Source organism: Labrus mixtus, chromosome 2 (assembly GCF_963584025.1).
Source record: "Labrus mixtus chromosome 2, fLabMix1.1, whole genome shotgun sequence".
In the NCBI taxonomy this organism is placed as follows: domain Eukaryota; kingdom Metazoa; phylum Chordata; class Actinopteri; order Labriformes; family Labridae; genus Labrus; species Labrus mixtus.
Window position 1 is genome coordinate 5,046,566 of NC_083613.1, and position 15,008 is coordinate 5,061,573.

At 39.3% G+C, this 15,008-nt stretch overlaps 1 protein-coding gene across 1 annotated transcript in view; it reads right to left on the reverse strand.

The window, feature by feature from the left end:
- The window catches only part of neurl1aa (neuralized E3 ubiquitin protein ligase 1Aa), a 76,777-nt gene extending 62,022 nt beyond the window's left edge, over positions 1 to 14,755 (reverse strand). Inside the window, exon 1 of the mRNA XM_061048384.1 lies at positions 14,577 to 14,755. Within this exon, the coding sequence (XP_060904367.1) occupies positions 14,577 to 14,658 (82 nt within the window). The 5' untranslated portion in view covers positions 14,659 to 14,755. The remainder of the gene's footprint in view (positions 1 to 14,576) is intronic.
- Between the last annotated feature and the right edge of the window lie 253 nt (positions 14,756 to 15,008).

Below are 15,008 nucleotides of genomic sequence, written 5' to 3' on the forward strand. Positions count from 1 at the left end.
TCAGATTTGATTGGAATGCATTCAGAAATGATAAGAGTGCTTTTCACCATCAGTGGTATAAGCGTTGTTATTAATCAGACAGATTCACACCAGGAACATTCAAAGTGTGATGTAGAGCTGCTTTAGTTTTTTTTCTAACCTCTATGACACCAGAAATCAACTATGGCATGTTTATAGTTATACAGCATGTAGCTCTTGTCTGAGAACAAAAAATGTATTGACTTACCCCCATAAAGAAAGGGAACATGTCACGGTTTTACGCACAGCGACAGACGTGTTTTATGGGTAACACTCTGTGATATGGGAATAAACAGCTTACAGTGTTTACTCAGCAGCTCTGCAGAGTTCATGAAACGAGAACAAGTGGAACAATAGCAACCTGAACCACCCAAATGTATAACAAATATTACCTGAAGGCAACGACTTTAAAGGATAATTAAACTTTTTTACAACTTAAAGTCTATATAATTCATGTTTTTTTATGGCATTTCTTATTTACAAACCCACCTTTCCATGTCCCTTTTTTTGAAGGAGACGTTGTGACATGATTTCTACAATTCTACAATTCACTTATCAGACGCTGTTATCCAAAGCGACGTACATCACAGAGTAAGTACAACACAAGCAAGGATCTAGAAAAAAGGGAACAATGTCAGTAAAACGATCAGCTTTGAGTCTGATTGGACACACAGGTGCTGACAGGAAGTGACCAGAGGCAAAGCACAACATTGAGGGCAGTTCTTGAGAGCTCTAATCAGTATAGAAACCATCTTATAAGTCGTCGTTATCAAACAAAAACCATCGTCACAACCATCATCATCAATGGAGTTTGGAAGTTCATTCCACCACCGGGGGGCGACAGAGGAGAAGAGTCTAGTCAGAGACTTAGGACCCTGTTCTGATTTGCCTTTGTTTAGTTTGTTTGTTTCTTGTTTAGTTTTTGATTTCCTGTTTTATTTTCTCATTTATATGCTCGTGTTTTGTATTGTCTTTCTCTATGCCCTGTATTGTTACTGTCACATTCTTGAGTTCTCTGTATGTCTTTAGTGTTTCCTGTTGTATGTCATACTTCATCCCTTACTTGATCTGTGTCACTTTACGATCATCGTTAATGTTCATGAGCGGTCGGATGCGCGACTCGCTTTAAATGTTGCGGCCGGAAGGAATTGTGGGGCGTCATATCTCATCTCCTTTGGTAAAGGATGGTCCGGTGTATCCTAAGCTAAAGGAGGTTATAAAGGAAGCATTGACCCACCTTTCCTTAACTTTTAGAGAATTCGAACGGCTCTTATCATGGCCGCCACTGTTAGGAACCTTCCTAAGCAAAAATGACAATTGGAATGCGCCCCGTGTCTCAGAGTTCCTTCCCTCTCATTGTCAGTTCATAAGTATTCCTCTACCTGTATGCTGTGCTATGTTTCCTCTGGGCTCCTTGTTTCTCTTGTGTGTTAAGATAAATTGAAAGTTACATATGTAACTACGGTTCTATGAATTCTGGATGACCGCCAGAGTTCTCTGTCACTCGGAATCTTGGCGAGGAGATTCTGTAGGGAAGTCTCACGTGATGACGCGGGCTATTTAAGCTACGTCATGCGTCATTCCAGGTCACATGTGACTGTGTTGATATTAAATACTAAACCTGTGCGTGCATGAGACAGATATTAACCAGTGTTAAGAACTTTCCCTGGCGGTCAGGAAGAATGAAATAGAACTGGTTTTGTTACCTGCACTTGGGCCCTTCTCTTTGTTTTTGACAAACTGTGTACGTTTTGAAGATAAGAAAGACTTTCAGACTGTTTCAAACAAGACCTGGCATTCTAACAGACTTACTATTACTAAATTAAAGCATAAACAAAACAAAGGAACAAAAAAAAAAAAAAGAAATATGGCAAAATGCTCTCCTCATTGAGTGAAAAGAAAAAAGCTCTCAGGATATTACCTTCAGTGAACAGTAAGATTGTTCATCTGTAAATACTATGCCGATCTTTTCACATTATAATACTAATATTTTTCCTTTTCACGCTATGGTCACATTTCCTAGTTTCCAGCACGCACACGCAAAACACATTTCAGATGAAGCCCATTTTAATTTCAGAATAATCACCTTCCTGTCACAATGTTCTACGTTCTTTTCTGCAACAAAAAGCAGCACCACTTAACATCCTGATTGACTTGTCGGTTTGCCAAGCATTATCTGTACTTTTCCTACTTTCATTCCAACTTTCTTCTTTTTTAATTGCACAATCAAAAGCATTCGTGTGCTCGACATGCTTCTTTTGATCTGATGCCAAGTAGAAAAACTTTTATGTTTGGGGGGTTTTGTCTTTGAAAGGAAAGAACATTCTGGCATTACAAGCATGAGGTCACATTAGGACAAGATAAACTGTGTTTCAAAGTTGGTTCATTTTCCAACCATAATAGCGCACACCACAAAATGCCTTTATGTTTTATTTTTATTTTAAAGGTACAATATGTAGAATTTTATGAGAATTTTACACTAAAATGTCTAAATTAATTAAAAACTTTACTTATATAGGCTATTTGTTTTTTTTTGACTACTTACATTACCTCAAATATTTCCAAAAGTTATCAAAGCCAGAGAAATCCTTCATTTTATAGTTGTAACGTGATGTGTCTTGTCGTTGTGGCCGCCATGACAGATACAACAGGTTTAACGGTGCCGTGGAAACACAGAATATTACGTCAAGGACTGCTACATAAGGAAGCATGACCTGTTTCTGAAAGCTGGCTTACTGTTGCGGTATGTGCTGCTGTGATTAAAATGTAATGTAAACTATATTTTCATTCATCGACAGCCAACATATTCTGTACCCCATTTCTTGTTTCCCCGCTGTCTTGACTACGGTCAACTCAGAGTTTGTTTTCATCGAGGGTGGGGGTGGAGTAGCAGGGAAAATATATCCCATGATTCCCCGCCAGCCTTGTGAAATTGTTAAGACTTTAGACTCCATTGTCCCCATGGGGAAATTCTTTGAAAACATTGGTAAAGCATTTCCACTGCACCAGTCATTTCATGCAACAAGCAAGATATACATATTTTGTCAACATGATAAAACCAAAATGAAGGTTTAAGACCAATTATATCATCCAATCAATCTGTCTAATCAACTACAAAAACTGTCATTGATGCAAAGGAAAAGTGAAAGTGACAAAGTTAAGTGAAGAATTTCCAACAAAGACAGGGGGGCTGCATCAACCTCCCATAACGCCCAAGAGTAAAAATACGGGAAGTGTGACACAAGAGGTGAAGTATGAAGACCTAAAACGTTTAAAACCTTTTCACTTCCACAAAAAACTTCCAAAATCCAACATTTATGGCTCTGTTTCAACATAAACACCACCACTGCACCTGCAGCCCAGTATCCTGATAATATATGCTTGGAAAATGATGGCACTTTGGAGCCATCTGGACTTAGAACAAGTCCACTGATGCATTCGAGTTTGCAAAGCATTGATCCCATGATCCGAGACAGTTAAGTAGTTTTTACGGCATGGCAGATCCTAAATCTAAATTAAACATACAGTTTCCTGAAGCTTTTCCGAGGTTGCCTGGAACAAATGCACCTGATCATGATTCAGGCTTGGATCAGTTATTCCCTTCTTCCCCCTTATGCAAGCTGTGGAGCTGCCGAGTACGCCGAGCAAGCTGTTTGTTCCCACATCAATGCAAAGTACCGCTAAAACACACATCTGTCACAGCGCTGAGAAGCAGCAATATTCACATCGTTATTGAGAAAAAGTCAATACATGTTTACTCTGTGCTAGCAGTTACAAGGCCAGTGATGAACAAAATGCCATAACTCTGTCCTTGGAACCATAGTGTAAGTGCTGAAGGTCTCTTAATTAACCAATCGAGAATATGATCAATCCATCTTCCACCATACTTTGAATAAAAATCCCCAACTTCATCAATTTCATCATGTGTTCCTGTCAATACATGCAGGACTACATCATAATATAAACAGTTGTAACATAATTGTTATAGGAAGGGATGTCATAAGTGCATCATGCGATAACTTTTAAAGGAAGAATCTGCAATTTTTTGCACTTAAATGTAGCAGAAATGAAGTATATCCTCTGAAAAGAACTCTGGGAGTCATTTCTGTCTACAATGATATTCGAGTCCCACTGTCTGTGATGCTGTCCGAGCCGTATCTACATCATGTTTACATGGGACGGCCGGCTGGCTCATCCCCTTGCGTAGAAAAGTTGTTTAATTGAGGGACTAGAGAAAAGAAGAATAACATACTGTACTCACTGCTTATTTGAATGTAACATAAGCGTTTTTAGATCATGGCCATTCCGTCTCAATTTACATGCAGTGTGAAGCTGTGAGCAAACTAAAGAGCGCAACCATTAGCATGCTAACACAACACTTTGACTTGTTTTGGTTTCATGCTGGTGCTCAAGGGCATCTGCTGGATCAAAAAGTAAGCATATTCTTCGTTTAAGCAAAATCAAAACGGTCTATTACAATCCTGTGATAACTCCTTGCCTTTGTGTTTTCTTATATAAGTATGAAACATGGTCCAACCTGATGAGCTCATCTAGCACAAATAACTGTCTGGGTTAGAAAAAGAGCAGGCAGTCTTTTTTGATAACTACTGTTTACTAAGTGTGAACGCTGTATTACAGTGCCAGAGGTGCTCCAATCCTCTCAGGAGTGACAATGTGCAGCTATCACATCTCTGTATCTGTGTTTCTTATTTAGGCAGGTGTTAAGGATGTTCAAACAGTGCTGCAGGCAGGCAGCTGCACCGTCGGTGGCTCGTTGCATAAGCGAGGTCGACTGTCGCATAAAGCGAGGTCGACTGTCGACTGTCCCAGGAGTTTAGTATTAGTGTTCCCTTTTGTAGTTATGACTTCATCTGCTGTGCAGTCCTTGAAATATGGCTTATGGTTCAATAATTTCTAAACAAATAAAGAATTTCACTTCATAACCACAGCACAAAGGGAAGGTACACTTAGTTCTCAATAGGGGTTGTCCAAGGTTCAAACAGCTTACATGTTCCTTTTACATACAAGTTCTGAAGTTCATCTATCACTGGAGGTTTGATGTTTCTTCTAGAGAAAAATAAATAATCTCTAGATTCTACTTCTGTGCAGCACAAACTACAAAATGTGAACTATATCAAACAAATTCCATCAAGGCTAAGTGCCTGAAATGCAGCCTGTGTACATTGACAATGAAATGAATAGTAAAGAAACATTTTCAGTCAACTGAAAATCTTGAGCTTTTGGATGAACTGCTACACAATGACTTGTTTTTATTAACCACTGCTTACAAGCATTAAACTATACTTGTATATTGTTGTTGATGTTTTTTTCCAACACAACACATCTACACCAAACTGTCAGCCCAATTCAAAATGTTATGCTCAAAACCAGATTATTAAATGAAAACCCATACATTACAACCTAAATGACACATTTTATCATCAGAACACAATCCTTATTAAAAGAAGCTTGTTTCTACACCAACAGGAAAAATAATTTTCAAAATACTAACAATACATGGCAGTAAAAAACTGTTTTTTTAATTCTTCAGAAATACAATAGACAAGATAAAACTAGATTTTTTATAATTACCGGTAATTCCCCTTTGCTGGTAACTGCTCTGGCAATGATGAGTAGATAAGCTACCTGGTCCGACAGTTCTTCTTCCTTGTCCAGACATTAGTTTTCCTCCTCTGCTCTTCTTCAATGTTCTGTATCCAAAAGTCCCCATTTTCCCGTACATGCCCATGTAATTGAAAGAACTTCACTCTTTTGCTTTTTTATCCAGCTTGAGATTACAATCAGCTTGTTCTATTACTTGGAGTAATTCAGCTGTTTCTCAATGTTTCTTTGATCTGTTCATTACAAGCTTATCAGCTTTTCAAGTGTAACTTTTGAGCTGCTGTGATTGCAGAAGTGGAGGCTTTTTACTATTTTCTAGGATTTGGATTGCAGGTTTTTCAAATCTGAAATCTTGTGTTGTAAGCTTAACGTTGCCTGTGTTCAAAAATGTGATCAGTCTAGAAATGTGTCAGATTTTCTGCATATTCTGTGAAAACAACAAAAGTGTAAATGGGGTCAGATGTTATGTGTTTTTGGAACAAATTAGAAAAATGGTAATGATTGTAAAAAAAACTGTATTCTACAGCTTATACATTGGCAAGCCGTCATACTTAAAGGAAGATATGCGACTTTATGATCCAGTAGATGTCGCCCTTAGGCACCAGCATGAAACCAAAACAAACCAAGAACCACCTCCGCCACAGTGAATCCTCAGCTCTCCTACAGCGACACACCTCCAACTCCTCTCCCCTCGCTTTTTCACAAAGGAGTTATCAAATTGGAAGGCACATAAATTAAGCACAATTAAGCACAAGCAGCGGACAAAGTTTTCCTTGGCTGAAGCTGCAATGTTGTGTTAGCAGGCTAATGCTAGCACTCTTTAGTTTGCTCGTAGCTGCACATTGCAGGTAAATTTACACGGAATGACCACGATCTAAAAACGCTTATGCTTGTTCAAATAGGCAGTGAAGTACTTCTTTTCTCTAGTCCCTCACTTTAACAGCTTTTAGATGCGAGGGGATGAGCTGGCCGGCCGTCCTGTCCATGTAAACACGATGTACTGTAGACATGGCTCAGACAACAACACAGACAGAGCGACTCGATCGTCACTCTCGTTGTGAATAGTCATGACTCAGAGAGATTTTACAGAGGATATACTTGATTTCTGCTGTGTTTATGTGTAAAATGTTGCACATCCTGCCTTTAACAGGCTCAACTATAGTAAGCTTAATGTGAATCTACAATTCTACAATTCACTTAGCAGACGCTTTTATCCAAAGCGACGTACATCAGAGAGTAAGAACAACACAAGCAAGGATCTAGAAAAAAGGGAACAATGTCAGTAAAACGATCAGCTTTGAGTCTGATTGGACACACAGGTGCTGACAGGAAGTGACCAGAGGCAAAGCACAACATTGAGGGCAGTTCTTGAGAGCTCTAATCAGTATAGAAACCATCTTATAAGTCGTCATTTATCAAACAAAAACCATCGTCACAACCATCATCATCATCATCAATAATATGGAGACCATCATCATTAATTTTGTAGGTGTTCATGAAAGAGCTGGGTCTTTAGCTTTTTCTTAAAGGTGCAGAGGGACTCTGCAAATCCAATGGAGTTTGGAAGTTCATTCCACCACCGGGGGGCAACAGAGGAGAAGAGTCTAGTCAGTGTCTTTTTTGTTTGTGGTTGGAATTTAAAAGTGGATTTCCTTTTTTTTGTGTTAGCTAATTCCTCACATTTGTCTAGCTGAGTTTTTTCAGTGATGTTATAACCATGTGATGTTTTGGATTGGACCTGCAGATGTAATTGCTTTTCACACTGCAGGTCACACTTACCAATTCACACCACATTCACACACTTATGATACAGTAGAGGCTGCTATGTAAAGTGTCCATCAGTGTTAACTAATACATTCATACACATTTAGACGTCGCCGACACGGCAGTGGAAGCAATTTGGGATTGAGTGTCTTGAACCAAGGAAACTTTGTCATGTGATGCAGGAGCTTGGGAATCGAACCCCAGACCTTCTGGTTACCACTAGGCCAGAGTCACCCCAAATAAAATACATGAAACTAAAAGATAACGACTTAATAGACTTTGATTGAATTCAGCAGTGCTGATTTTCAGAACATCACTCCCTCTCTGTGGTATATTGGTGAAGTAACTTTCATTAATCACTTAATATTTATAGTGGAGTTTATGAACAGGGTAATACACTTGCTTGTTTATGTGTGTGTGTCTGTGTGTGTGTATGAGGTAACAGCATGCCCTTGTGGTGCCCTCGCAGTAGTATCATGTAGTGGAATGAGCTGAGCTGGAGTCAGTTGGCTGTTAATGAAAAGGTGATGATGTATGGCTCAGACGGGCTGTTTAGCTCCTCGCCGCTGTCTCTGTGTAAATGAACTGTGTCACAACTCAATGAAGCAAACCCCGCACGCCTATAAAACACTCCCAACAAACGCACCCTCGGCCCTGCGAGATAATCGGGATGAAAAGCAAAAAGCACAACTTTGACCTCTCGGTGTTACTGACTGCACTTTAGAAGCATTTTAACTGGATGGTTTGCTCATCTTCTCACTGTTTAAGTGTCCTTGAGGAAGACATCAAATTAGCTCCCTTTCTCGGTTGGATTAAACCTCGAAATATGAACTCTATGCTATTTATGGAAACTACTTAACAGGAGTAATTGAATTTGTTCGCAGGTATTACACATTTAATTCCCTTTACTGAGGCAGAACTTTTAGACTGAGATGGGGTTTATCTCTAAAAAAGATGGAGAAATGGGCTGGAACTAAAGTGTTGTTTACCCATGAGGAATTACTCTACATCTTGTTCGGCGGTGCATTAGCATTCCCCGTGTCTGCCTCTCTCTTTGTCTCACCACACTCTGGTTTTCCATGGAGACACACACACGGCACCGCACTACATGTCCTCTTCGGCTACATCTGTTTGTGTCTCTGTTTTTCTTGTCTGGCTGAGCTCTTGTGAACATGCAGCAGCTCGTGCTTTCTAACATTAATTCTTGTCTGCTGCTGGGCCTGTAAAACATGTTTAAAGTGCGTTTGGTGATTCACTGTCCCGGAGGACGGATCCTGTCTAAATGCAGGCCCTGCAAACCTCTCTGTCACATGTGCTTAGTGCCATTTAAAGCATCATGGTCTTTAAAAACACAGGCTCATACATTACTGATGAGGAAACAGAAAAACAGAACCAAAGCTGAAAACATACAGTATTCCTTACTGCTTCCCTGCTGAGTCCCCTCCTGCCCCGGGCCCGACAACTTCAACCTCCCTCATGTCTGAAGCTTCTGGTAGTAAAAGTAGTAAACACTGGCACTTCTCTAGTTGTTAAAGCTGCAGCACTTGAGTCAGCTGTAAGTGCTGCTAGCTGCTCAATCTCTGTACCCATCGGCAATCAAGGTACAGTATATCACAGTCTGATAAAACAATTTATTTATTTATTTTTTATTTAACCTTTATTTATGGTCCCATTGAGATTTAAAAACCTCTTTTTCAAGGGAGAGAGACCTGGCCAAGACAGGCAACAGCAAAAACACAAAGTTACAGACGGAAATACAAAGAGAGACACAGTACAATTTACAAAGCACAACATATTGGATTAAAATAGAAACCATCTATGAGTCAAACAGCCGAGCTAAAACATCGACATCCTATAGGACACCAGCTCCTTGAGCTTTAAGTCATTCTGCAACAGATTCCAGGCTGAGGGTGCAGAGTACCCAAAAGCCCTCATGATACATGCCTCTCGAATAGGAAGCTAACTTCTCCCTATTTCCGGTGAAGCATGTGTTAGCATTGAATGAGTTCCAGGTAAGACTTCCTTTTCCATGCGGCATTTATGCCTGTAATGTGAACACAGGTAATTTCTTGTTCCATTACTGTATATCCCCCGGACTAGCGCCCGTTCATCTAATGAGTTTTCAAGATTAGAATATACCTTTATAGAGCAGCTTCCCTCTGGCTCATTAATGTAGTATGAGCATGAGTATATAAGAAAACGATTTTCTTGCGATTTACTCACAATTAACAGGAATACATTTTGCCAAAATAACATCATGTTAAAGAGTCAAGCGTTGGCAGCTCTGTCCCCAAGAGGAGATGAAAACAACCTGTTGAATGTTTGTTTGTTGAATGGAGGTTGAAAAAAAATCATTTCTGATGCATTTCAGGTAGTCTGGGAATCTAAACACTGATTGGCTTTCGGGACACGGCGTCAAGTAGGTTTGGTGCTCAAGATGAAATGATGAATCTATAATAGATTTTTACTGCACGTTTATTGCATAGTCTGTTTTAAGAGCCAAATTAATCATTGTTAGGATACTATTGATGGGAGCCAGTTTGTCATTGGGGCCGTTCTTTTTTGTAGTCCACACATACTGTCTCCTGCACACACCAAAGGATGCTGATAAGTAATTGGTCAATACAGCTTTGACTGCCAATGTACTGCAAAAGGAAACCAGAGCATTACCCATGTTGGAGACCAGGGTGCAGATTCTACATTTTTATAGAATCTGTAAAAAGGGGGTTACTAGCTAAGGTGCCCTGCTAACAGTTCTCTGTAACCAATAGCAGCTTTGCTTAGCAGCAGCAGTTAGCTTAGCAAAGCAATCTGTAAATCTTAAAGAGGACATATTATACCCATTTCCACCTTTTTCAAACAGTCCCCTGTGGTTTAAATGAAACATCTGTGCTGTGCTTTATAACATGAATCAAGCACCAGAGGAGTTTGTGACCCTGTATAAACCAGCTCTCTCAGAACAATGATATTTTCATTTCCCATGACATCATATGTGAAAGAATGATGACATTTGAGGAAAGCTTTACAGGTGTGTATAACATCCAACAGAAGCATCTAACTTACATTCCCTTCTTGCATTTGCAACATATAAGGCGTCAAACAAACTATGTGTTGTTAGCATCTCTGATAAAGGAGTAAACATTCTTTCCTTTCCACATAATTATATAACATATAAGCAAACATCTTTTCAGATGAGGGCCTGCTGAGTCAGTATTGCACATCAGTGAACATTATATAATCACAGTTCTTTCAATCTCTTACTGCCCCAAAAATCTGTTGAAAGGCATTCAGTAGATTTGTAATCTCGTGGTTAAATAATCTGGTATTCTAGGGATTTGTTCCAGAATGTATTCATCTGTGAGGGTTTGGATCTCCTTGTATTCTTTCCTTTAGACTGTATGAATATGTGACATAAACTTGGACACCATTGGGTCATTCCTGATACAGGTGCCTTTCCTCAAAGGATGGGTGAACAACCTCAATGGTATGATTTGAAGCTTTGAGCTGCCAATTTAAAACAAGTAGCCTAATATCTTATTCTAACAAAAAGAAGCAAACTGAGAAATGGCAGAAACTGCATGTAGTTTAAACATGACAGCTTCTCAATATAATTTGTGATTTATGTTACAAAATAGATGATTTCTGCAAAAGTTAATAGAAAGTCATCAACACAAGGCTGAGTCAGCACAGAGCAGTCACAACATGAGCTGGAGGGATGTAGTTGGGGGACTATAAACTTAACATGCAGTGTTCATCATCTCCTCAGCTGAGCATTTATCTCCAGACATTTCTTTGTCATGATCTGGCCAATCACTGCCCACTGTCTGTATGCATGGCCTAATAAATACAGATGCTGAGCAGCACAAACACGTCCTTGTTCTTTTATTACTGCACAGTGACGTGCTCTAGTCCACATCTCCCAATCAGCCATCATCTCCCGCTGATAGCACACTCTGGAAACCATCACCATGGGAACTGTTGCACATGTTATGGGTGGTCGCCTAGGAAACCTGGCCGAATAATGGCTCCTCTAACTCTCATGCACTGCCTTGCCTCTCTCTCGGCCTGACTCACTTGTTCCGCGCCTCGTTCCTGCGATGTGAAAATAGCTGGGCGCTCTCAGACAGTGTGTTTCGATGTAGAGAGGAGAGGATGTAAAAGGGCAAACTGTGTACTTATGGTGATTATCCAGATGACAGCTCCCTTTAAAACTGCTCCCCCAGGCTCATTTTACTCTCTGTAATCCAGATGTAACAGTGGGTTCAGGATAGGGGGGGGGGGGGGGGGGGGGTGTGGAGGTGGACTTTTCTGTACTTTACATGATTGTATTACACATGCGACTCAGCCCAGAGGGTCCTGGAAAAGCTTCACAGTGAGTATGTAAGAATAAAGGGTGGCTGAACAAAGACCATTTCATTGTTTAAGCTTTTAATTAGTACTCAGATGGAGTTTGTTGCTTTAGATGTGTTTTGTACTTAAAAAGAAACAGACCCAATTACTTTTTATTTATTTATTTTTTTTTTTAACTTCTCTCTGTGTTAAGATGTTTCAACTTGCATTAGCATCAATCTTAGCTAATGTATGCATCATGCTGATGAAATTATGTTACTGAAAATGTTCCAAGTCTTGTTCTCTTCATTATCAAAAATCAAGTTTTTTCAACATCACCTCGTAGCGGGAAAAAAACAAAACCTTTACAATCCATTCAGAAAAACTACAAAGATTTTGCATCAACCCAATGAAGGTCAACTTTGTGTCAACACATGGGGATGAAGAGTTGCAAATATACCTCATTCTAACGGCCCTGAGGCCTCAAATAAAGCCAGAAAAAGGCTGCTTAGTTTGAAAAGCAGCCCAGAAGGTTGTAGGTCAATGCTTGAATTATCAACATATAAAAGAAGTGGACTTAGCTAGCATTACATCACCCACTGGTTAGTGGATACACATTTTAAAGCATCATTGTTAGCTTTTTGGCTGCCGCCCATCCTGGTTTGTTTGACCCAAAACTGATCATGTTTAGCTAATGCTTTAGCGTCAATTTGGCAATCCAGATTGAGCCACATCCTGTATTTAATGAACACCATGCTGTACTGAAGAATTCAAACATGCAATTAAGACCAGGATCCAATTAGGAAAATGTTTACAGAGGTAATAAATAAAGTGCCAATTAAGCTTGTATTCTTTTAAGATGTACATATAATCTGAACAATTTTGGCTGCCAGTGGAATCGCCCCCCGCTGTCCATCATGTTTAAGCCACTTAAGCATTGGGTTCCACTTTGATACCATGATGTTATCAACTTTTCAAACAATTAAAGGTTATCACTAATAGTAATGATGTCTTTTTTGAAAATTTACAAGAGATCCTATAGGAAGTTGAGTCAACAAACTATAAGTTGTGTCATCTCATTTATTGATGTTCAATAAACTTGACACTTAATGTCGAGTAAACTTAACTCAGTCAAAGGAAAAAGATGACTTGACCGAGTTATGTTGGGTCAAGATTATTTTTTTTTTACAGTGTACAAGCATTGTCTTAAAAACCAAATAAAAGTGTTGCTGTTAGAGTGCTGAAATAACGTAGGTCCATTTATTGTCAAAAGAGGGTGAGCAAACAAACTCCACTCACTGTCATGAGGTTATAGAGCTTACTTTCAATATTCTTAGAACTTCTTGTTCATTCTCGAAATGCAAATTGAGTTGAATTTTGTGTTTGTTTGAGCAGCGTCCACATTGACCAAAATTAGGAATCTTTTTTTGACTCACTAAATTGATCACAGCTGTAAAAGATGTTTTACCTTCAAGGTTAATTGTTTAAGAAGATTTACACGTCACTTCTGAAGTGATTACTGTTTCACAGAATATTAACACATTATTATGTAATACCCTATCATATTTCTATACTGTATAATAATGTTTATAATGCAGTGATTGTTGATATTTTAACTTCTAAGGTAAAACAGTCAGCAACAAAAAAAGCTTCAGCACTATGTTACACTAAATATTCCTTTTTCCATTTCCCATCTGCACAGCTGTCCCAAGAGTCAGCCTCTAGTCGGACACTTTAATGATCACCTCAATTATTTAAATCGCACCTTTAATTTAATGTTTGCACTGCCTGTTATTTAATGTCTGTTTTTTTGATAATTTTAAATCTGCTTTTAAAACATTGCTGTACATATATAAACAACACAACTCAGAAGGTCAACACTTTTTGTCTTTGTTTTTTTATATTCGGGTCTAATTACAGATTTTTTTCCTCAACTGTTTAAAGGTTCTTGTTTAAATTGCACATATATTTTTTATCCCTGCACAGGTTATGTACATTTCTTATATAAGTCTATTTTTAATTGCACAGTTTGATTCATCTAGGGGTATTCTTTAATCTTTTTTCGGGTTAATATATATGTATGGGAGGGGGGGAAATGTTTCATGTCATATACGTCTTTGTAACCTGCTACTGGATGCTTTGAATTTCCCTCGGGATCAATAAAGTATCTATCTATCTATCTATCTATCTATCTATCTATCTATCTATCTATCTATCTATCTATCATCTATCTACACTTACTTTCAGCAGTCCAATGAAGCACTTTTAATAGTCCATATTTACCCTTGAACTTGCATTGTTTGCTGCCTAGCTTTGCCTGTTTATATCAATTCTAAATGTATTTGTCCTATCATGTTTCTGTAGAATATAATGTTAAGTGTGTCAACTGGGAAAGAAGCGCACCATTTTTTTTAAAATTGTTTTGCAAAATGTAGGATTTTCGCAGTCATCAGATTGTTCAGGAAATACGTCTTTTTTTTTTTTTTTTTGAAGAAACACTTTTGACAAGCCACATAATTCTCTCATTTGTCTCCTGCTTCATGTCGCAACAATTGCAACAACCTCACATCCGAATAGACAAGCAGGCCCGCCTTCCTGCACCCTGACTCAGGAGCTGTTCTTCAGCACCCTCACACAGCTGATCCACGAGTAAAGCAGGAAGTGTAAAACACGGGGCTTAAAAAAAACACACTTCCACATTCATCTTGCCACTTTACGCAGAGTTTACTTCAATAGGCTTTTCTATGACGACGCGTTATTTCCATATAGCCATACCTAATGAGTAGTTACGCATATTGCGCGTTTAGCCAGCAGCCAGGGAGTTGTGTGTTGTGTTTACTGACCTTTCGGAGAGTTTCGGAGGCGGTGGAACCCCTGCTGTTGTCCAAGGTGCAGCGTCTGTAAACCCGACACATTATTACCCATACCAAGAGGGCTTTCAATCTGATGTTTATAAGACTGATGACTGCTGCTGTCTGTATCCCGCTGACACAGTTTCCTCCGGAGTGAAGGGATGAACACTTTTCCTCTTTGGCCAAAACGCACGAGGCGGTAGTTGTGTGTGTGTGTGTGTGTGTGTGTGTGTGTGTGTGTGTGTGTGTGTGTGTGTGTGTGTGTGTGTGTGTGTGTGTGTGTGTTTTAATGACGTCTTCCAGTCATCAGCGCGAGCCAAGCGGAAGAGGCAACAGGCACACAGGTGTGCCAAGTCAGAGGGGGGGCTGAGTCCTCTAGATGAAGCTCTCCAGCGGAACTTTACGTCTGTAATCCTCTTCAGT